The sequence below is a fragment of the Lactuca saligna genome, chromosome 9 (assembly GCF_052625555.1).
Source record: "Lactuca saligna cultivar CGN05327 chromosome 9, ASM5262555v1, whole genome shotgun sequence".
NCBI classification, from domain to species: Eukaryota; Viridiplantae; Streptophyta; class Magnoliopsida; order Asterales; family Asteraceae; genus Lactuca; species Lactuca saligna.
The window spans coordinates 36,195,835-36,218,779 of record NC_136425.1 but is presented as its reverse complement, the minus strand read 5'-3'; the positions used below and the strand labels follow the sequence as shown (position 1 = coordinate 36,218,779).

The following is a 22,945-nucleotide window of genomic DNA, read 5'->3' as shown; positions in this document are numbered from 1 at the left end:
GTTTTCCCTTGCAACCGCACGTCATGAAAGCTAATTCCATCTCCGAGATCCAATCCATGACCCCGATCGGATCCTCCTTTCCAGTGAAAGTTGATGGCTTGCAAGTAAGAAAATCCTTGTACTTGCATCCATTCCTCTCGACTTCGTCATCTTGGTTGTTTTGTTGAACTATTGGTGGGTTGACTTGACCAACAGTCCCACTGTAGTTTCCTTCCTCAGTCTGCCCTTCGTTCAACTCGGGTTGTTCGATCTGAATAGTGGCTTCCTCTCGATTTTGCTGGAGCAAACGTCTAGTTTCCTCCATTTGACGATCCAACATCGCTTGGATCATCGCTTGCACTCCGGCCATCGTGACTGGCTCGGCAGTGGCTTCCATCACCGGTATTTGCTCAATCGCTGGGGGTTGATCTCGGTTCCCATTTGCATTCACGTTTCTGCAACGGGTTCTTGCCATCTTAATCTATACACCGAATAAGGTGAATCTAGACCTTTACTTAGGATTGACGTTTAAATCATTCTTATCACTCCGAAACGTTTATATGCTAGTTCTAATATCGTAGTTAAACACTTAGAATCCTAAAAACATAAGGTTTCCAGATCCGGTCGGCAACAGACCATAGATCCGAATAAATAACAGCATATCAGGCACAAGCATTTAGCACATAAAAGCATTTTAGGCACAATTCCTAAAATAATCTAGTGCTCACACCTCACAATCATTGCTTAGAATTCTAAGTTTAAGTCTAGAAATAAATCCATATTCCTAGTTCGCTTAAACTAATGCTCTGATACCAACTGTGACATCCCCAAAATCACGACCAGAAAAGACCGATTTTGTTTATGCTTTATAAAAATCAGAGTACTTCATTTTATAAAAAGGTTGCGGAATTTGTTCCCAGAAAAACATGGTAAATACGTTATTAAAACATTTTCGAAGAAACGTATTTATTTCATTTTAAAACGTTTGGGATGTCATCGTTAATACAAGAACATAAGCATAAACAGAACTTACAATTATTCACACTAGTGGTCTACATCTCTTTAAATCTCTCAGTGTAATGTCACTTCATATCAACACCTGTGATATAAATAAACTGAGTGGGTTAGGTTGGGAAACCTGGTGAGCACATAGGGATTTCAATCCCACAATGTTATACAATATATATAGTTTAAAATTCACAAAATATACAATTTCACCATACATATATATAAACAACTCTTATCCCACCCTGTCGATCCTCGCAACGAGGCTATCCATACTCTCGGACCTAAGATTAGTCGTTTTACCTACTCCATACTCTCGGATCAGAAATGAACGAATTTACCAAATCCATACTCTCGGACTAGGGACGAATGACTAATCCATACTCTCGGATTAAAGATGAATGATTATGCCTAATCCATACTCTCGGACTAGGGACAATAGCTAATCCATACTCTCGGATTAACGACGAATGATTATGCCTAATCCATATTCTCGGACTAGGGACAATGACTATGTCTAATCCATACTCCCGGATAAGTGACATATACTAACTTCTATTCTCTGAGTTTAACTCACTTGTACTCGTAAGAATATACTACCCAATATTCCTCATATTTAATTTAGGTCTACTCTTTATCCTAAATTATCAAATATAATCAGGTATGTTCTTTAACACGAATTTCAAGCAACATCAATTAACTCGCACATAAACATATAATTAATACTCCAATCAATACTTGTATTAAAATCATGTTCATGAAAGGGACTATGCACTCACCTGAGAAGGTGGTGACTCGGTACTCGGAAAGCGCTTCGTTTACTTTAAAATAATTTCCTTCGACGAAACCTAGTATTATCACCAATAGATTTTAGTCTATTATTCGCCGAGACTAATTAAAGTCTAGCTATTATTACTATTATATAAGCGTTAAAAAAATATTTATATAACCCATAATAATAGCCCAAGTATTTATTATATGTTCTTAATAACGTTAATATAATTAAATAAAAACTATATTAAAAATAGCGTAGGCGTAGCTCACTTACAACGGGTTTTATAGAAAACCAGGCTTCGCTTGGAGCAGCATTTCCGAGCCGAAAAGCTCTTCTTCTCGGAGCCGTTGAGCACTCCGGGGCACCCGCCTCGTGCTAGGGAGGTTCCCTAGGCTTTTCGGGGGATTTCGGGGCTAGAGAGAGGTTCTAGAGAGAGAGTAAAGAGAAGAAAGAATGGGAAAGGTGTGAAGAAAATGAGAGTGGGAGAGGTGGTATTTATAGGGTGAAAATGGCTGAACTTGGTGCCACATGTCACCATCTAGTGGCAAGACTTGGGAAGAAAGCAATGACCAAGATTGTGCCACATCACCCATTTTCGCACAACACACTTCCGACTTCTAAAATCCGTAACTTTCACATACGACCTCCGTTTTTGACGTTCTTTATATCCACGCGTAGGTAAAAATAATATCTACAACTTTCATTTTGACTCCGTCAGCTAATTCTCAACCGATCTTAAATTTAATAGTACGAGGCGTTTAAACTGTTAAATGACCGCAAAGAATTCGTAACTCCTTCATACGGACTCCGTTTTCGTCTGTCTTTTTACCGTTGAGTTCCTATTAATGAGATCTTCAACTCTCATTTATTTCACGTAAGCCAAAAACCGATCGAACTAAAATTCGAGTTTCGAGCTGTACACTGCTAAGCCGAATCTTAGAAAAATCATAACTTCCTCATACGAAGTCAGATTTGGGTGTTCTTTTTATCGACGCTCTTAGTTTAACATATTCTACGACTTTTGTTTAGATTGCTAAGGCTAAAAAGTCTTCTATCGTAAATTCACTATTTACGTCTTCCGGTGCCGTGCCGGTTTTGCCGTAAAACTTCGGCGGGCCATAACTTCTTCGTTATAACTCGGATTTCGGCGTTCTTTATATGTACGGAAACCTTGTGAGATATTCTACATCTTGGTTAAGATTATTTATTCTAAATAATCTTTTTGTCGAAAGTCGTTTTTGACCCCTATTGCCTCTAAAATGACTAGCCCGGATCTGCGGGCGTTACACAAAATTGCATTGTGATTCATCGGTATAGTTAGATCCTGAACTTGTTCCATGCTATAGCACCTAGTGATGTCTGTCCTAAGAAAGTATATGTAACCGCACTCATGTAAACGTATATATGTAAACGTACTCATGTAAGCGTAATCATGTAAAACATATCTATGTAATAGTATAGTAATGTACTGTAATGTTCTGCGAGTGCTAGCTATAATGTGTGTTCTCTCTCTGTCTAGCATGTATAGTAATGTACTGTGTGTACTAGCTATAATGTGTGTTGTCTCTCTATCTAGCAAGTATTGACTCATGAATGAACTGAATCATTGTATGATATCGCGTTCTAGTAATAATTCTAGTATCTTACTAGTAATTAAAAGTTTAATACATACTATATGTATAAGACAAAGTCAGTCAAAGTGCTAGTACGTCTCATTCATGAAGCTGAACTATAAGGGGGTATAAGGAAACTGCCTAGAAAATGATAGTTGAATGGGTGTCCACTCACCTGTCGCTTCCTTTTTTGGTAAAGGATATCGTTAGCCGAATGGATTTGATATGACATAATTTCATTAATAAGTATGATGTTATAAAAGTAACTAAACTCTTTTTATAAAATCCCACTCTTAGTTACTTTAAGAAAATGTGAAAAGTATGTTAATCCATAAAATTTCATATTATACTTTATTAGTAGTTAGTGCAGAGCATGTGGTTAACCATCACACTAATAGTGACTATAAAGAGAAATAATGGGCATCTAAAAAATTATCATTGATTAATGGAGCATGTGTGGTTAACCGAGACATTAAAATGAGATGATAGATGATATCAAGCGTCTAAGCATATTTGTATGGTTATTCACAACTTGTTTGTTATCCTCGGTATCCTTGTCACAAATAGAAGAGCATAATCTGAGAGAAAAAATGTCATTGATAGATTCAATGAATCTGTATAGATCTAGGAATTTCATAGTTCGACATTGGTAAACTGCTTTTATCTACCTTCATAAATTCGCAATAAGATTACGACATCCCTCTTCTTAGTTGTGAATTGTTATTGTGGATCCTAGCCTTAACTATTTATTATGGGTTATAATATTAAGGATTGTGGTCATCTAACTAAAACTTTTTTTTTCTCTATAGATGTCTACTCTTGGTGATGCTTCTGCTCCATCATTGTCTACCCACTATTCAAGTTTCTCCCTACTCTCTATCATGTCCAAGGTGACCTTTGATGGCACCAACTACAATGATTCGATGCGCAACATCAAGTTGACTCTTTGATTCGAGGGCAAAGAGTATGTCCTTGAATAAAAACTTGTTGAAATCAATGAAGCCAATGCTACTCCAGAAAACTAGCCTCCTACAAGAAACACTATGATGATGCAACAAAAGTTGCTTGCATAATGGTCGCTACAATGGCTCCTGAATTACATAGGTTTAATGAGGAATATTGGCCATATGAGATGAACAATGAACTTGTGGAAAAGTACCACAAGAGAGCTCATCAAGAAAAATATGAAGTGGTCCGGTCCCTCATGGTTTGCAAGATGAAAGAGGGAGAATTTATGTGAAACCACGTGAAAAGAATGCAAAGATACATCGAACGCCTTGTTAGGCTCAATGTGCATTTTGACGAGGAGTTGGCCATTGACATGGTATTGAACTCTCTACCAAGTTGTTATGATCAGTTCATATTGGCTTATCATTTGAACAACACAAAAACCACATTGGCCCAACTCCATAACATGCTACAGAGTGCTGAGTCGGGAATAAAAGGAAATAACTCAGCGCCTTCCACTAATGCTCCCGTTGGGCAAGGCAAAGAAAAAAAGAGGAAGGTTTCTCCCAAAGATAACTGGAAGAATAATGCCCATGTTGGGTCATCAAGCAATGACCCAAAGGCGAGGCCCAACATAGACATTGTAGCTGTTAGTCATACTAAAGAGGCCATTTGTTACTATTGCAAAGACAAGGGCCATCGGAAGAGAAGCTTCCCCAAATACTTGCAAGACATCATGGATTGCAAAGTGAAGCCATCGTCAGCAGGTTTATACACTATTCAAACTAATAACTTACAATCTACTCATTCTTGGGTCCTTGATACAAGATATGGTTTTCACATTTGTTCTGAATTGTAGGGGCTAAAAGAAAGAAAAGAGGTAGAGCATGGTAGAATAAACTTGATCATGGGAAATAGGCGATCTACTCTTATTACCAAGATTTGGACTTATCATCTTATGCTTAGTAGCAAAGTCAATTTAGATTGGATAGATTATTGCTATTCTTCAGAAATGGCGCGAAACATTATTTCATTTCATGCATTGTTTAGAAAAGGTTTTCGTTACTCTTTTAATGATACGGACAGTTCAATTTTAGTTTATAAAAATGGTGTTTTTATATTTGAAGCTTTACCTTGTAATGGCGTGTATAAAATAATGACTTGCATTTATAACTTAGTCAATAGTGTATTTCACATTGATTCGTGTGATGGTTTACACAAGGCATGCTTGTGGCATTGTCTTCTTGGGCACATTAACAAGAAACGCATCACCCAACTCCAAAAGGATGGAGTCTTGGAATCATTTGACCTAAGGCCAAATGATGAATGTGAATCTTGTCTTTTGGGCAAGATGACAAAATCACCTTTCACTGGATCTTGTAAAAGAGGTGAAGGTTTGTTGGGCCTTATACTCATAGATATGTAAGCACCCTTCAGATCCACCAAAAGAGATGCTAATCGATTTTATATAAAATTCATAGATAATTATAGTAGACATGACTATATTTACTTAATCAAACATAAATCAGAAACCTTTGAAAAGTTCAAAGGGTTTAAACATGAAGTCGAGAATGAATTAGGCAGGAAGATAAAGATGCTCTGATCTGATAGAGGAGGAGAGTATCATAGTACCGAGTTCCATAACTACCTCAAGGAATGTGGAATAGTTTCACAATTAAATCCTCTTAGGACACCACAAATTAATGGTGTGGCTGAGAGGCACAATCAAACCTTATTGGATATGGTTCGTTTCATGATGAGTCGAGCCATACTTCCCATTTCCTTCTGCAGGTATGCCTTAGAGACAGCCGCCCATATTCTTAATCTTGTCCCAACTAAAAAGGTTACCAAAACACCTCATAAGATGTGGATAGGGAATATTCCCTTGTTAGAACATATCAAAGTTTGGTATTGTGATTCTTTCGTTAGACGAGAGACTCATGACAAGTTAGAAGCCAGAAGTGAGAGATCTATTTTCATTGGCTACCTACAAAAGTCATTTGTATATTTTTTATACAGACCTAGTGAAAACGTGGTCTTTATACCACGAAGAGGAGTCTTTCACGAGAGAGAGCGCATATGCAAAGAGGACAGTGGGTGCATAATTGACCTTGACGAAATTCAAGAGCAAACCAATGAAGGAACCTTAGAAGATACTAGTGGTCAACAAGAGGATGAGACTCCTGTTGAACCCGTTAATAGTTCGTTACCTCTTAGAAGTTCTACTAAAGTTACCATGCAACCTACGTTCTACGGTTTCCATATAATTTCATATGGTGATATGTTTATCAGTGATCAAACACTTGTAAATTTGGATGATCTAGCTAACTACAAGGAAGCAATGGCATGCCCTAAGGTAGCCAAATGAAAATAGTCAATGGACAGAGAGATCAAGTTTGTGTATGATAACCAAGTTTGGAATTTGGTTGATCAAGAATCTGGTCGAAACACAATCGGTTGAAAATGGATCTTCAAGAAGAAGACCCACATGGATAGTAATGTGCACACATTCAAGGCATGACTAGTTGCGAAGGGATTTACTCAAACCTAAGGGGTTGACTATGATGAGACCTTCTCACAGTGGCTAAGATTAAATATGTTAGGATAATGCTTGCCACAGTTGCCTTTCATGATTATGAAATATGGCAGATGGATGTCACAACCGCTTTCCTTAATGGAAAGTTGGTTGAAGATGTTACATGAGTCAACCAGAGGGTTTTGTAGATGCAAAGTATCTTAATAATGTGTGTAAGCTTGAGAAATCCAGTTATGGATTGAAACAAGTGTCTTGTAGCTGGAATCTTTGCTTCCATGAGAAATTCAAAGAATTTGGATTCTCTAGGAGTAAAGATGAGTCTTGTGTGTATGTCAAGGCTAATGGAAGTATAGTAAACTTTCTAGTATTGTATGTTGATGACACACTATTTATGGGAAACGTCCTTCCAACCTTGAAAGAAGTTAAGTCTTGGCTTGGAAAGTGTTTTGATATGAAGGATCTACGAGAGGCAACCTATATTGGGATAAAAATCTTAAGGGATAGAAAGAAAAGACTAATTGGTCTTAGTCAAAGTACATATTTGGATAAGGTACCAAAGCGTTTTAGTATAGAAAATTGCAAGAAATGAGATCTACCTATTCAAGTAATGCCAAGTTGATTAAGACTCAAATTCCTAGTACATATGAAGAGATAGCAAAAATGAGTCGAGTCCCTTATGCTTTGGCTTTAGGATCGATCATGTACACTATGACATGTACTCGCCGTGATGTGTCTTTTGCTTTAAGCATCGTTATTCGCTTTCGGAGAAATCCTGGCAAAGCTCATTGGATAGCAGTAAAGAACATTCTCAAGTATTTGCGAAGGAAAAAGGAATTGGTTCTAGTCCTTGATGGTAGTGATATGTTGAGAGTGACTGGTACAGTGATGCCAACTTTCAAACAGATAGAGGTGACATTGTTTCTCGATCTGGGTGATTGTTCCTATGAAATGGTGGAGTAGTTACTTGGAAAAGTTCCAAGCAAGACACAGTGGCTGATTCCACTTGTAAATGAGAGTACATAGTGGCAAGTGAAACATCAAAGGAAGCAGCTTGGTTGTAGAACTTCATCGGAGATCTTGGAGTTGTTGCAACCATTCAGGAACCCTTGAAACTTTTATGCGATAATGAAAGAGTGGTTGATTTGAACAAATAACCGAGAGATCATGGTAAATTAACACATATCGATAAAAAGTACCATTATATCAGACATAGAGTTGAATAAGGTCATCTCATAGTGAAGAGACTTTCGTCAGCAGATAATCCAGCAGATCCTCTCACAAAGGCTCTAAATAGGATTAAGCATAGTCTGCATGCTAGGAGCATTGGTTTAAGAGATGACATAAGTTTTAATTGTTAGATGATTAGTTTGAAACTTGTACCAAAATAAATGTAATTGATCTCTGGTGATTAAATAATAGAGATTAGTTATGATTTCTTACTGTCTTTACCAATTATATATTCTTTTGTTTCGTTTTGCGTGTTTTACTTCCCTAATAATTTAATTATTCAAATTCCACGGTCACTCATACTGTGGAAAGTAAGTAGTCAATTAAGACTGTCATGAATTGGATTGTAGATTAACTAAGGAGGTTAGACATAGCAATTTTATTGCTACAACACTCTTGAGTACTTAGAAATAGAGATTTAAGTAATGGATAAACCCTGGCTCAGAGAATTACTTCATGGATTATACCACGAGTAATTTTGAGACAACAATGTATCATGTTCTTGAAACAGGGATATATGAGTTGTAATTTACAAGGCGGTTGTGCATTGGTGTTACGTTAACGCATGAGTAACATGATGTTATAAAATGCAATATCGTGTATGATTTGGTGAGTAAAGGATACACACATATAAGTCAAAGTTTATTCGTTCCTTTTTCCCTGACGGTAAAAGCAATATCTTTGGGCCCTTTGGTGATTTGGTATTGAGTTATAGTGTTGGGCCCAGCCAAGACTCAGTTGATATGTTCAATTTGAAGTCTTATGTCGTCATCACAAATCAGAAATCGGGAAACAAAACCTTGGTAAATGAAGATTGATTCTAATCCATGTGTCATGTCTGTACGATATCTTGTAGAACGAATGAATATTTGATTACTTATCTTAGGGCCAAGGACTTGTCAGATCAGAGTTCGAAAGTTGCTATGGAAGCACACTTTTCTGTCTAATTTGGTAGTTATACTGGTAATTGTAGTTATAGACTTATCCAAGTCGTAGACTGTTAGATTACGTGTCTAAGCTAATAACTGAACTAGTATGTACTCAAATTATTAACAAAGTGCTTTTGGATTGTCCTTAAATCTAGTAATTGAATATAATGAATTTTAGAGAAAGAGACTAATTTATTAATCTATTATATAATTAATAAATAGCAATAAATGAATTTATTAATATATTATAAGAACAATATAATAACTAGAAATTGTAATATTTAATTAAGAATGAATTAGAATTAATTTGGATTAATTAAAAGTGAAAGGACCTAAGTTGTAATTGTTCAATAGTTGAATAAAAGGGGTTCTAGAACCGTCCATACAAGGTGGACGGTTTTGACCTATTCTAGGGTTTCTAGAATGTCCCTTAGAGTTAAACAGAAAGTCGGATAATTACCTAATTTAATATAATAATATTATCGTTAATTTAAATTAGGGGTTATGAGAGTTTCCTGGTTCAGCTATAAATAGGACCATTCACTTGCAATTTTGGCTATACTCTTTTGATCAATAAGCCAACCAAAATTCCCCTCTTCTCCTCTATGTTCAAAGTGTTCTATAGTTGCTAGGGTTTAGGTGTGAAACATTAGAGGCACGAGATTTCTGTTGCTTACTTCCAAGTGACTAGAAGAGAAATTAGATTTGATTTGCTTACTATAACAAATCAAATGTATGTAATCTTCTTTCTTGAATTATGATTTCATTAGGGTTATTATAGTTTGATAATTCATAGTATGATGCCTTTATGTGAAAGACATAGATCCATTAGGATGAATGTGCCCTAATACGATTAATTGTTAATTGTTTTTCCGCTTAGAGCATTGTTGTTGTATCCTATGATTTCCATCAAGTGGGTTGTACCCTTAAGTGAACCAACTTCATGCTACGATTGTCAAGTTTCTGTAAGTAAGTGTTTGATACCCTTGTGTGAGCGATACATCTAAACACCCTTAAGTGTTCAATGTTGGGTTTTCTTCCTGACCATGCCTTATATGGAGTTCTACCTTTAAGTGCTTTCATCGACACCCGGTTAAGTGCATAGACAACGTGTCGTACAACTTCACCCCACAAAGTTCTAGGTAAACACATGGTCTTCAAACCACTTCACGCCATCTTAACCACAGTGCGATTTTGTCTCTCCACGACATTCTTTTGTTGCGGGGAGTATGGTGTCGTGAAGTGACGATTTATACTCGTCTCATCATAGTAAGTTGTGAATTGCTTCAAGAGAAATTCCCCATCACGATCAGTTCTAAGAAACTTGATTTTTTCATCTATTTCATTTTCAACGAGTACGCAAAACTTTTTGAATGCATTGAATGCTTCATCTTTTGTTTTTATTATAAAAACCCACAAAATACAAATATAATCATCAATTAATAGAAGAAAATACCAATTACCAGAAGGCGTGGGTGGTGAGATTGGACCACAGAGGTCACCATGCACGAGTTCACATTTTTTCCCAACCCTATAGTTGGTTTTTGTTGGGTAGGGGTTTCGATTTTTCTTCCCAACTAAACAACCCTCATACAACTAAGTGGGGTGATCGATTTTAGGTAACCCATGAACCATTTCTTTGTCTGTTATTAGTTTTATGGCTGTAAAATCCACGTGACCAAGGCATACATGCCATAGCCATGATGGTTCATCTAAATTTGCTAACAAACATACAGGTCCATATCCATTCAAGATAATTTTGTACAAGCGATTTTGAGAGCATTTTAGCTTCATAAGTAATTTCCTGTTCCTTCCATGAATCCACAGAAAAAATCCATGCATCATTACTTCATCACCATCCTCTACGAGTTGTCCCTAGCTTATGATATTGTTACATAAACTTGGGATGTAGCGCACTGCTTGTAGCAATCGTTGTTCACCATATTTGCATTGAAATAAGATCGAACCTTTACCTTCTATACACACCTTCGAATCATCCCCAACATTCACATGTCCATGAACACTAGTATCAAGCTTGAGAAACTTCCCTTTCTCGCCTGTCATATGGTTGCTTGCCCCTTTGTCCAAGTACCACACACTAGACTTATTGGAGTCGTCAGTAATCTCAACTTTTGAGTTATTTTTTCTTCATTTAAGAGCACCTCACATGATTTGCTTGTGTTTATTGATAGTAGTAATGTCGGATCATCATCATCATCTGCTCGCGCTAGGTTAGCTGTAACGACCAAATTTTCACGTCCAAAAATTTCATTTTTTAAAAACATTACTTTTCGAAAATGTTAAAAGATAAAACATTGTTTGACCAAACTACATCACAACATAAACCACGTTCAAAGACAAGTCATACAACAAATCGAAACATCAGAGTATAAATCCCAAGGACATCTAGTAAATGCGGAAACCAATGTGTGTGCATGATGTGCCGCTACCGAGCCAGTTCCTTCCCCTTCGATGAAGAGGTACCTGAAAACCAAAACTGTAAACTGTAAGCACAAAGCTTAGTGAGTTCCCCCATCATACCATATACCATACAACACATAACATACATACTGCCAGGCTATTCTGGGGTGCCTGACTACCCGATACGGTCATTCTGCGGTGCCGACTACCCGTGCGGCCATTCTGGGGTGCCGTCCTACCCATGTCAAGCCATTCTAGGGTGCTGACCTACCCGTGTCAAGCCATTCTGGGGTGCTGACTACCCTTCGGTCCTAACAACCGAACTCGGGGACTAGTCCCCTCCAACTACCTCTATCGCATATAACATAACAAGCCAGCATGCAAACATATCATCACATACTGTCAGACGTATTTGGGGTGTCTGACTACCCTTCAGTCCTAACATCCGAACTCTACTACATACAACATATCATGCTAGCATATAACATATCTGGTAGTAGCAAACCTAGATGATATCACAAAGACAATCATCTATCATACATCTCCTACCGGTGGGTCGACATTGTGGCCTTAGACCCACCGCTACTGAAAGGTAACTCACCTCGGAGTAGCTGCTGATCTTTGTGGGAATAGTCTGACTGCTGTTGCTGCTGCCGCTGTTCCGGAAATCCTCCGGCTGTATTCCCACCAAACCCTTAGTCAAAAACTGCTAACTGACCTTTGGGTAAAATGACCATTTTACCCCTGATCATGCCCTAAGTCAAAGTCAGAGTCAACTTCCAGTTGACCCGACTCGCCGAGTTGGCTCGCCAACTCGCCGAGTCCATGTCCAAACGACTATCCTGAATTTTGTTTATACTCGTCGAGTTAGGCATCGACTCGATGAGTTCTCCTTCCAAACTGATGTTCAAGTCCTTCATCCTACTCGCCGAGTTGTATGAACAACTCGCCGAGTTCATCTTCATCCGATGAACAAGTTATACTGTGACTCGCCGAGTTGTATGAACAACTCGCCGAGTCTGATCTTGATCTAAGGAGATTGCCTTGAACTCGCCGAGTCGGGGCATCGACTCGCCGAGTTCCACTATGGGTGATTTTTAGCTTCCAACTCACCGAGTCCCTCCTGGACTCACCACGCGACTCGACATAACAAAAAGGGGATAGACCCGGAGACTCGCGACTGGACTCGCCGAGTCAGATGAGCGACTCGCCGAGTCTGCTCCATGCAAGAGTTAAAAATGTGATTTTGCTCGAATCCAATCCATGTCATTCGTAGATCTGGGCTCCTAGAGCATGAATAACACGTAAAGTTTCCAACTTTACGTGTAAATATCCATGTATGGGGTTTTTAGGGTTCAAAATGCACCAAAAGAGTAGATCTAAGGTTTATATGCAATATGGGCTCATAAAGGTAGTGGATCTGAGCTCCTGGAACTCAACTATGCTTGGATCTAGAGACCAATCAACTTATTCGAATTATCATGCACATACAAGCTTGGAAATGAGCCAAGAATGTCTTAAATGAAGCCTTAAGCATAGAAACATGGGGAAAATGGGATATACCTCAAAGGAACTGCTGAGAGAACACAATGGTGCTTGGATGGCTTCCCTTCTTCTGGATCTACTTCCCTTTTTCTTCAAAACCTTCAAGAACACACAACAATTGCTTCAACTCTTCAAAGAACAAGCTTAAACGAGGGTTGGGAGCTCTAGGGGGTGAATGGGGGCTGGCCTGGGGCGGAAAGGGGGATTAAATAGGGTGCAAACCCTAGAAACTTAGGGTTTCATCCAACAGCGGTGACTCGCCGAGTCCAGGATATGGACTCGCCGAGTCGCCAACTTAAACGCGTCCCGGGGTCCCGTCCCTACTCGGCGAGTCGGACCTATGACATACCAGGAACTAGGTGCTACATTAGCCTCTTGGTTTCTTTCTCGTCGTGGATTATTGCACTCAACAATATAGTGATCGTATTCTTGGTAGTTATAGCATTAGATCTTTCTTTTGTCATGGTTTTGGAATGATCCACGACCTCCTTCTTGTCCTTAGGAAGGACCACCTCCCCGACGACCTCCCTGGTTGTTGTGGTTGACACTTCTTCCACGGCTACGCTTAAGCCACTCCTAATGTGTTAGTAACACCTCTGGTTCTTCTTTGAATTCTTTCTTTGATCCGTCGAGCCATTCTTGATGAGTAACTAATAGCTTTCTATCCTTGGTTTCAGTCTGACCACACACCCTTTCTGCATGAGCTTTCAATCTTCCAATAACCTCCTCAACAATCATTGTTTTAGGATCCGCAAATTGATCAATTGTCGAGGTAATTTGCAAAAACTTACCTGGTACAACACGAAACAATTTTTTCATAATATATGCATTGTCCATGGTATTTCCGAAGGCCCAAGTTTTCCCCACTATTCCATTTATCTTCATGGCAAAATCATCTATGGTTTCTGTTTCCTTCATGTTCAGGATTTTGAATTCCGCCTTTAGAGTTTAGACTTTCATAGTCTTTAACCTATCTGCATCCATGTACATAACCTTCAATGTTTTCCATGCTTCCTTTATTGTTTGCTTCTCTGCAATTAACAGCAACAGGTCTTCCGAAATTCCATGATAGATAACGGCGAGTACCATCTTATCTTTTTTCACGCCGACCGGGTTTTGTGGACTCTTTGGCTCCACAACATCCCACACTTCTTGAAGCTGCATAAAGACCTTCATCTTTATAGCTAGGTGGCATAATTACTTCTTAACATAGGGTACTGGATCTTCGATCCTTCCATGGTGAGGTTGTACTTGTGTGTTTATTCAGGCCTGGTAAGTCTCTGGTAAGTAGGCTCTGATACCAAATGTAATCAGGTCCTACTTAATTCAATATGTTAGAATGAAGAACAGAAGAAACAAAGAACATGAAGAAAGCAAAAGAAGGCAAGGGCGAAGAGAATACAGGGCATGGAGGTGTGCAACCCCTGCCAACTTTTCTCATCACTTTTTAAGTCTTTGGCCATAATATAAATTCTATCACCTTAACCACCTTAGCCAGCCAATCTATATAGCCCAAACTTAAAAAAAACTTATAATTTTACTTATCACATAAAAATCTTGTTATATTAGTTACACAAATAAATAGATAACTAAAAGTTAAGTTATTCATTAATCTAGTTTTTGTATTTGTTAAAATTATTGCTATATTCAATTATTTTCAAAGATACGTGTCGATGTTTGTAAATATTAGATTATTATTATATTAAAATATACATATGAAATTAACGTAAATTACTATTGAAATTAAGAATGACTCAAATTTAGATGTTCGTGTGATAATTGTGGTTATTGAAATTCGTTTTGATTTTAGATTGTGGTTGAAAATAAAAGAGATCAATTTTTATTTAAAATCTGATATTGAAGCTAAAATCTATAAACATTTTGTTAACTACCATGTCATATATTGTTTTAAGGCAATCATGTTCAACACTTTTATGAGTTCATCCTAATTAAACTAAATAGTGTATACCTTATTTTTTTAGATTTAACTTCAAAACAAAGAAACATCATTTGACTGAATACAAATAATTGTTTATTTTTTTAATCGATTATATTCAAATGATTATTTTCTAAATTTGTCTTAATTTAATATGTTATTTGAAAAATAAAATTAAAATCTTATACTGATGCAAGCCTCCATGCATCATTATAAAATTCTAACTCCACCAGTGAAAGAGGGCAGTTTCATCTAACTTTTCAATGGGGTTTTACCTAAACATCAAATAAAGATTCCTACTTATACTAGAATAGAAAAACAAAACTAAATTTGGTATGAGAGCTAGATAACTTAGGGTTCTTTATGGTTGCTTCAACGAGACATGTAATTAATATCACTATCCAGGGCATGGGTGGATAAAATACACATTGGAATAAACTCAGTTCCTAGTAAAGTTAATGTTTTGGGGTTGCGAATTATTCTTTATCGTCTACATACAAAAGTATTTAGATGTTAACTCAAAATTTTGCCATTGACGTGATCATAGCGAGGACAACGCGAATCATCTTTTTGCAACTTGCCTTGTGGCATTTGATATTTGGTATAAGATTGATCGTTAGTGGACTGTTAATTTATTGAATTTCCACACGATTCCGCACTGGTTGCGATAGTGGGATCTTTTGGGATTTCAAATTCATATGAAGAAGCCATTTCATGCAATTGTTTTGACACGCTTTCGGTCAATTTAAATTTTTTGTAATTTGTGCTTTTATAATGCAACCAAACCCTAGCAATATTTTGAATATTTTGAAGGGAAAATAATTTAAAAACCCAATTAAGTTTCCAAATCGTTCAAAAAACTCCAATTATGTTTTGTCTATTCAAAAAAACCCAACAAACTTAACATTTTGTCTAAAAAGCCTAACTAATTTAAACTTTCCTGAAAGTAAAATAAGAGAAATATATGACGTGGCTTATTACCATATCGGAAAAATAACTTTTTAGACCAACGAAGTTTCCAAAACGTTTAAAAAACTCCAATCATGTTTTGACTGTTCAAAAAAAATCCCAACGAACTTAAGCAATAACAAAATTGGGATTTTCTGAACGGTTTGGAACGTTGTTGATCTTTTTAGACAAAATGTTAAGTTTGTTGGGTTTTTTTGAACAAACAAAACTTGATTGGCGTTTTTTGAATGGTTTAAAAACTTCGTTGGGCTTTTAATTTATTTTCGGTATTTTGAATATGTGAAAGTTTGAAGAATCAACGACATTAATTCAAGTGGTCACTCGCCAGCCTTTATCTCCTAGACTCCTATAGATAAAGTCACATGAAATGAAAAAATATGTTCACACAAATGAGTTAAACAACCCACCAAAATAAAGCCGACACATTCTGTCCACTTTTATGAGAAAACAAAAACTTGCTCCTCCGTTTCTAGATCTCAATTCTATCGCTATATGATATTCCACCCTCAAAAGTTAAATGGTTGGGTATTGTTGACCAAGAATGGTCAAAATGAAGACTATAAATTTCTATGGATAATATTTGTTTATGGATTTTGAAAAGACGAAAACGCCCTCCTCTGGCTTCTAGATCTAAATTCCAATGCTATATATATGATATCCCACCCCATAACGGTTGTATATCATTGACAAAGAAAGGTCAAAATGAAGAGTATTCATTCAAAAAGTCAACTACTGGGGTTTCTTTCTGTGTTTGCTATGTTCATCTTCTCCAATGGGAGAACCATCAACTCAAACAATGAGTTGATCAGAGCCGTTAATCTTGGAGGCTGGCTCGTTGCTGAAGGCTGGATGAAACCTTCTCTCTTTGATTCCATCCCAAACAAAGATTTCTTGGTTTGTTTTCATTTAATTTTCTTTAAATTTACGTTGGTGTAACTTGTTCAAACACAATCAAAACTGATACACTGTTAATTGTTCATGAATAATCATCACACCAGGATGGAGTTGCACTTCAGTTTAAATCAGTCACAACCGGAAAATTCCTTGCTGCAGAGCTCGGCGGTGGTTCAATCATCGTCGCCAACCGTTCATCTGCTTCCGGATGGGAAACTTTTCGGGTAATTTCATTTGATATTTCAGTGACAGAAAGTTTGTTATGTAATAGCGATGATATTCAAGTTGTTTATTTTGTTCATTGCCACATTGGTGAAGTTATGGAGGATCAATGAGACCAGTTTTCACGTAAGAGTGTTCAGCAAACAGTTTCTACAAATTGAATCGATGGGAGCCAAAGTGGTCGCTACTTCTACAGATTCTGAAACATCCGGGATTTTCCAGATTATTAGAAAATCTGATGATCCAAGTCGTGTTCGGATCAAAGCACCAAATGGGTTGTTCTTGCAGGTTCTTGAACTTATGTTGTTACTATCTTTTTGTTTTAAACGATGATTCTTACAAGAATAAGTTGGTTGATTCTGATTTTTGTTGTGTGGTTAAAGGCAAAAACCGAAGACCTTGTTACAGCTGATTCAAATGGAAATGGACAATGGGGAAATAACGATCCTTCGGTTTTTGAAATGACGATTGGACAAGGATTTCAAGGAGAGTTTCAAGTTACTAATGGTTATGGTCCTCTGAAAGCACCAAAAATCATGAAAGTAAGATTCTATTGGTTTATACAGCTTTTTACTTTCTTAGCTTTATCCGAAAGAATTAATATATATCAAAAGAAGTCGTTAAGTGCTGGCTAATAATATTCAAAGTCAAAATATTATTATAATAAGTTTAAAGTTTTAACGGTTTTGACTTGTCATTGTCACTTAAGTCAAAGTTTCTAACACGTGCAAAATCCTAATGTACATAATCTACCCTAATAAATAAGAATGATTTTGCCACATGTCCTTCTCTCATTCAATTTGCCACATGTCATTTTGTCATAATTTAGAGATATATTTATTTTCCACTTGTCATTTATTTCATTTTCCATTTCTAATATATTATTAATTAGTTTCCATAAATTAAACCTACCATAATGATATTAATTTTAAATTTTAAATTTTAAATTTCAATTTCAATTTCAAATAAATTTACAGTTTAAACCTTTGTGTTTAACATTTTGTTAGAATTAACCTGTTTAGTATACGGGTCTGATAACTAAACAATAATTTTAATTTATTTATTTTTTACAAGTTTTTTTTCTCATAATTTTTATTTATTTCAAATTTAAATTCAAATAAACTTCTCATTTAATCGTTTCAATTTAACATTTTGTTTTAATCAACCCGTATAATATACGGGTTTCACAACTAGTTTAATAATTAAACCTAAACTATGCATGATATTATATTTTTTTCAGGATCATTGGAACACATTCATAGTGGAAAAAGACTTTAGTTTCATCGCTGAGAGCGGATTAAACGCTGTGAGGATTCCAGTAGGGTGGTGGACAGCCAAAGATCCAACACCGCCAAAACCTTACGTAGGAGGATCGTTGGAAGTCCTTGATAGGGCCTTCGTATGGGCAAAGTATGTGATCACATGTTTGTTTTTTAAATTTATATTTTAATCTTAGAACAAAGATTGTATAATAATATATATTTCGTATATTCAATTATAGGAAATATAATTTGAAGGTGATTTTGGATCTACATGCTGCGCCAGGGTCCCAAAATGGTTTTGAGCATAGCTCTACTCGTGATGGTTCTGTTGAATGGGGCCAAAATGATGAATCCATAAAAGAATCGGTTCGTGTCATAGAGTTCTATACTGCTAGGTATGTGCAAAAAGATATAAATGTTTCTTCATCCTTAACATATAAAATCATTAGACAATTTGTCTAGCATACTATTGTTTGTCATGTCTTTTCTTGTCTTATCTAGCTATGTTTAAGTGTAACAAACACAACATTAGACATTAAAATATAGCAAATCTAATTGATATATTTGCTTTTCGATAGGTATGCGACAAATCCAAGTTTATATGCAGTTGAGCTCATAAACGAGCCTAATGCATTTGGAGTCTCGCTAAGCGTGTTGACAAAGTTTTACAGTGATGCATATACAGTTGTTCGAAGGCATGCTCCCAATGCTTTTGTAATTCTATCCAACCGGCTTAGTGGAGAACCAAAAGAGCTTTTTCCTCTTGCAAGTGGCATGAAGGACGTGGTTATTGATGTTCATTACTACAACCTTTTTTCGGATATTTTCAATGACATGACTATCGACCAAAACATTGATTTTATCAAAACGAATCGTTCAAATGAGCTACAAGACATCACAATATCAAATGGACCACTAACTTTTGTTGGTATGTATCGAAAACTTTATCACGGATTATAAATTTAATGAAATGACAAACTAATTTGTGATCGTGCAGGGGAATGGGTGGCTGAGTGGCAAGTAAGAGGAGCTACTAAAGAGGAGTATCAACGATTTTCAGAAGCTCAACTACAAGTGTGGGGGAAAGCTAGCTTCGGATGGGCTTATTGGTCACTAAAAAACATCAACAACCGTTGGAGCATGGATTGGATGATCAAAAATGGCTACATTAACCTTTAGAAGCGTTCGGAATTGTTCTTTTATCGTTCAACTTTTTAGTTCTCATGCAATAAACAGTATCATAAAAAAAAAAATTGTTATTATATTGGGAAAGAGCCAAATAAATTAATCATTAGTTACAAGTTGAGAGATAAATGTAGAGTGGGCAATGGTTGGAAATATTTGTTGTATTTTTTTAGACCTATTTGTACATGTAAGACTCTGCAAAAATAATATGTAACGATGTTCTTATAATATTTTTGCAGCCTTCTTATAATTTCACTATCATGCAGTGCACATGTTATTTATCAATTAGTTACTAAAGTTGTTTATATAAATCTAACATTCTAAAAGAAATCAACATTCTAGAAAGAATGTGTCATTTAAAGATGTTACTCCAACCTAGAAGTTCTTGCACTACTCCTGATGCTTGTTGCGCCATCCATTCACATATTGCGTCATCATGCTTCAAGATGGGTCATTTTGGTTCCTTGATGAGTCATAGTATCTCTGACGAGCCAAGTATGTTGTGAAGTCCTCTATGATGTTCAAGATCGTTTAATGATGCTCAAAAGTTGGTATTTCTCAAGGATTACACCATGTTGTACTACCACGATGGATGTTGGACCATTAGTGTTCATGATGTGCCACTTGTATATCATGATCACCCACCGTGGCACAAGGTGTTCCATAATGTGTGTTGTTGATACTTATGGGTTGTATGACATGAAACAATGTTCTAGAAGACGCTACATGCATGGCGGAATATGATTGGTTGTCACCTTTCGTGGGCCTATGGGCCAATGGGCTTGGCCTATTAGGATTTCAGGTCTGATTCCTCAAGTATAAATAGGGATGCATGCAAAGTCATTTGAAGAGTCTTGTGTCTTGTATCTTGTATCCTTAGTGAGTAGGACGAATTTATGGTTAATTGTACTTGTAACCTCTATTAGAGAACTCTTAAATAAAGAATACTCTCCTCCTGCCCGCGAACGTAGGTTACCTTGATCAAACCACGTAAATAATGTGTCTTTGTGTGCTTATAGTTTTGCTTGTTATCCACATTACTTCCTAACAAGGGTCATCAGAACTTGGCAAGTGACATCAGATTGATCTGAGTCTTGACAAGTACCACCTGTTTTCCCCAACAGGTCATCTTATATCATAATAGTTATACATTCAAAAATACAATTTAACTACATCAAAATTCACAATTTCAGAAATATTAGTCAACAAAAATCAGAAACCATGAGTCTTTAGAGAACTAACTTCATAAATTAGAAAACTTATGATTTCAGAAAATTAATTTCATTATATTAAATATCATAATTCGTAGAAAACTAATTTCACTGTGACACAAATTAAGAGAACCTAAGAATCAGAGAGAGAATTGACCTCAAAGAAATCAGATTGAGAGACGGGGATAAAGAATACAATTCTGCTTAGGGACAATGACTCAATTTGGGAGAAACTATAGAAACCTCAAAATGTGAACATCTGATGGAATGGTGGAGTTAAAACTTATAAATAGAACAAAATCAATGACTCTGATTGTTTAAGATGATGTCATAAAGTTTATGTTTATATATATATATATATATATATATATATATATATATATATATATATATATATATATATATATATATATATATATATATATTAGAAATAAGAAAGCACCCCGTTTAAATCAGACGCTCTCCTTTCCGTTTCGTTCACATGCGTCTTCTTCCCAATTTATCCGTTCTCTTACTATCACCCAATCATACCCCTATGTTTGCCATCGCTCCCTCTCCATCAATACGCTGCTTACCGCCTACCTCCCTTTCTATCCGCATCGTCGACTGCCTACATTGTCAATTACGTTCTTCTACTTTTCACTGCTCCACTCAAATTTCTGATTTCACAGGTTCACTTAGGAAATTACAAACATATAATTTCAATTTTCTCACTCTGCAATTGTAACTTCCTAAAAATCATAGGATGAAAATTTCAATTTTAGTAAGTACTTAAACATTCATTTATCTTCATTTAAACATTTAAAGGTATTTCAGAGTAAAACAATTATCATAGTAAAATTCTAAAATCACGAATTGCGGAAAAACACGAGTGCATGTGTTGCGATCAAGCCGGACCCTTTCCTTTCGAACCGGAAGTACCTGAAACCATAAACCACAAACTATAAGCACAAATCTTAGTGACTTCCCCAAATACCACATACCATACATAATATACGAGCCATACATATCAAACATACGATAGAAGGTGATATGTGTCAACCATAGTCTTGTCATTATGCCACGAGTCGTATCATGGACTTTCTTGCTATGCCTGGGTCCAAAACCCTAGGTCTTATAGACAAGTGCTCAGAACCACCTCCTGATCTTCCATGCAAGCATCACAAAGACAACTAGCATACAATCTACAACTACTTAACCAATTAACTACAAGAGTTCAGATTCTGGTCTTGCATTCAAATGCCAGGAGTCGCCTCCTGGTCTTTCATACAAAGTGCCACGAGTCACCCTCGGGTCTTCCTATAATACATAAACCAAATGGGCAACATTGGTACCTTCGATCCATAGAACAGTGAGGAGACTCACATTGATAGCTGAACCCATGAATAAATCTCTGAATGATGATCCACTAGAATCCCCGCGGAAACAAACAAATAACATCCAATTAACAATTGGGCTCCAAAAAAAATCTAATTATCCAAATATGGGGTGAAAATACCACTTTAACCCTCACCTAGATTGGTCCAAGGCTAAGGCCCAAACTCACAATCCAAAGGCTCACAAAACAAATAATCCTCCAAAGCCTACTTATCTCCCAATTTTCCAAATTGCGCCCAACCCTTACATAGGCCTTAGCCTAAAGCCCAATAACTTTTCTTGATCCAAAACATATTTCCAAAGGTATTCCAACAAAACCCCAAGGAAATCAAGCCCAAACGATAGCCTAGACCCAAAAGCAACCACGAGGCCCAAGCCTATTGGGCCCACTAATTCCCACAACCACATCTAGGGGTGCAAATGAGCCAAGCTACTCACGAGCTACTCGAGATCGGATCGTTAAAAGCTCGACTCAAAACCGATTTTAAACGAGCTTGAGCCGAGCTCGAGCTTAATATTAAGCTTGTTTATTAAACGAGCTCGAGCCCAAGCCTATGTCACAAAGCTCGATTAGGCTCGCGAGCCTAAAAGAGCCTTTATATCATATTATTTATTATTATTTATATATATTAAAATAAAAACATATTAGGGGAATTATGAATTTTGGTAAATAGTAAACGAGCTTTTTAACGAGCTCGAGCTGAGCTTAAGCTTATTTAGGCACACCCGATAAAAACGACTCGAGCCCGAGCCTGAGCCGAGCTTGTATAACTCTTTACGAGCTCGACCCGAGCTCAGTATAAGAAAGCTCGAATCGAGCCGAGCTCGAGCTCGAGCCTCATATAACTTAAACGAGCCCGAGCCGAGCCTGACCAGGTTTGGGCTCGGCTCGACACGTTTGCACCCCTAAC

The 22,945-nt window shown here is 36.8% G+C and overlaps 1 protein-coding gene across 1 annotated transcript; it reads left to right on the top strand.

Annotated features, from left to right (window-relative positions):
* Nucleotides 1-16,549: 16,549 nt before the first annotated feature.
* On the top strand, nucleotides 16,550-19,676 carry LOC145017438 (putative glucan 1,3-beta-glucosidase A). The gene is made up of 8 exons (XM_078975467.1): nucleotides 16,550-16,777; nucleotides 16,882-17,001; nucleotides 17,096-17,287; nucleotides 17,383-17,541; nucleotides 18,240-18,409; nucleotides 18,501-18,656; nucleotides 18,840-19,189; nucleotides 19,259-19,676. Exons 1-8 carry the CDS (start codon nucleotides 16,586-16,588, stop codon nucleotides 19,438-19,440), a joined length of 1,521 nt encoding a protein of 506 aa, XP_078831593.1. The 5' UTR covers nucleotides 16,550-16,585; the 3' UTR covers nucleotides 19,441-19,676.
* Nucleotides 19,677-22,945: the final 3,269 nt, after the last annotated feature.

Excerpts from the sequence above, each read along its gene's own strand:
- LOC145017438 (XM_078975467.1), top strand. The coding sequence starts at position 16,586 with ATGAAGAGTATTCATTCAAAAAGTCAACTACTGGGGTTTCTTTCTGTG. Across the intron at positions 16,778-16,881 it reads TCCCAAACAAAGATTTCTTG|GATGGAGTTGCACTTCAGTT; the intron begins GTTTGTTTTCAT and ends TCATCACACCAG. Across the intron at positions 18,410-18,500 it reads AGGGCCTTCGTATGGGCAAA|GAAATATAATTTGAAGGTGA; the intron begins GTATGTGATCAC and ends ATTCAATTATAG.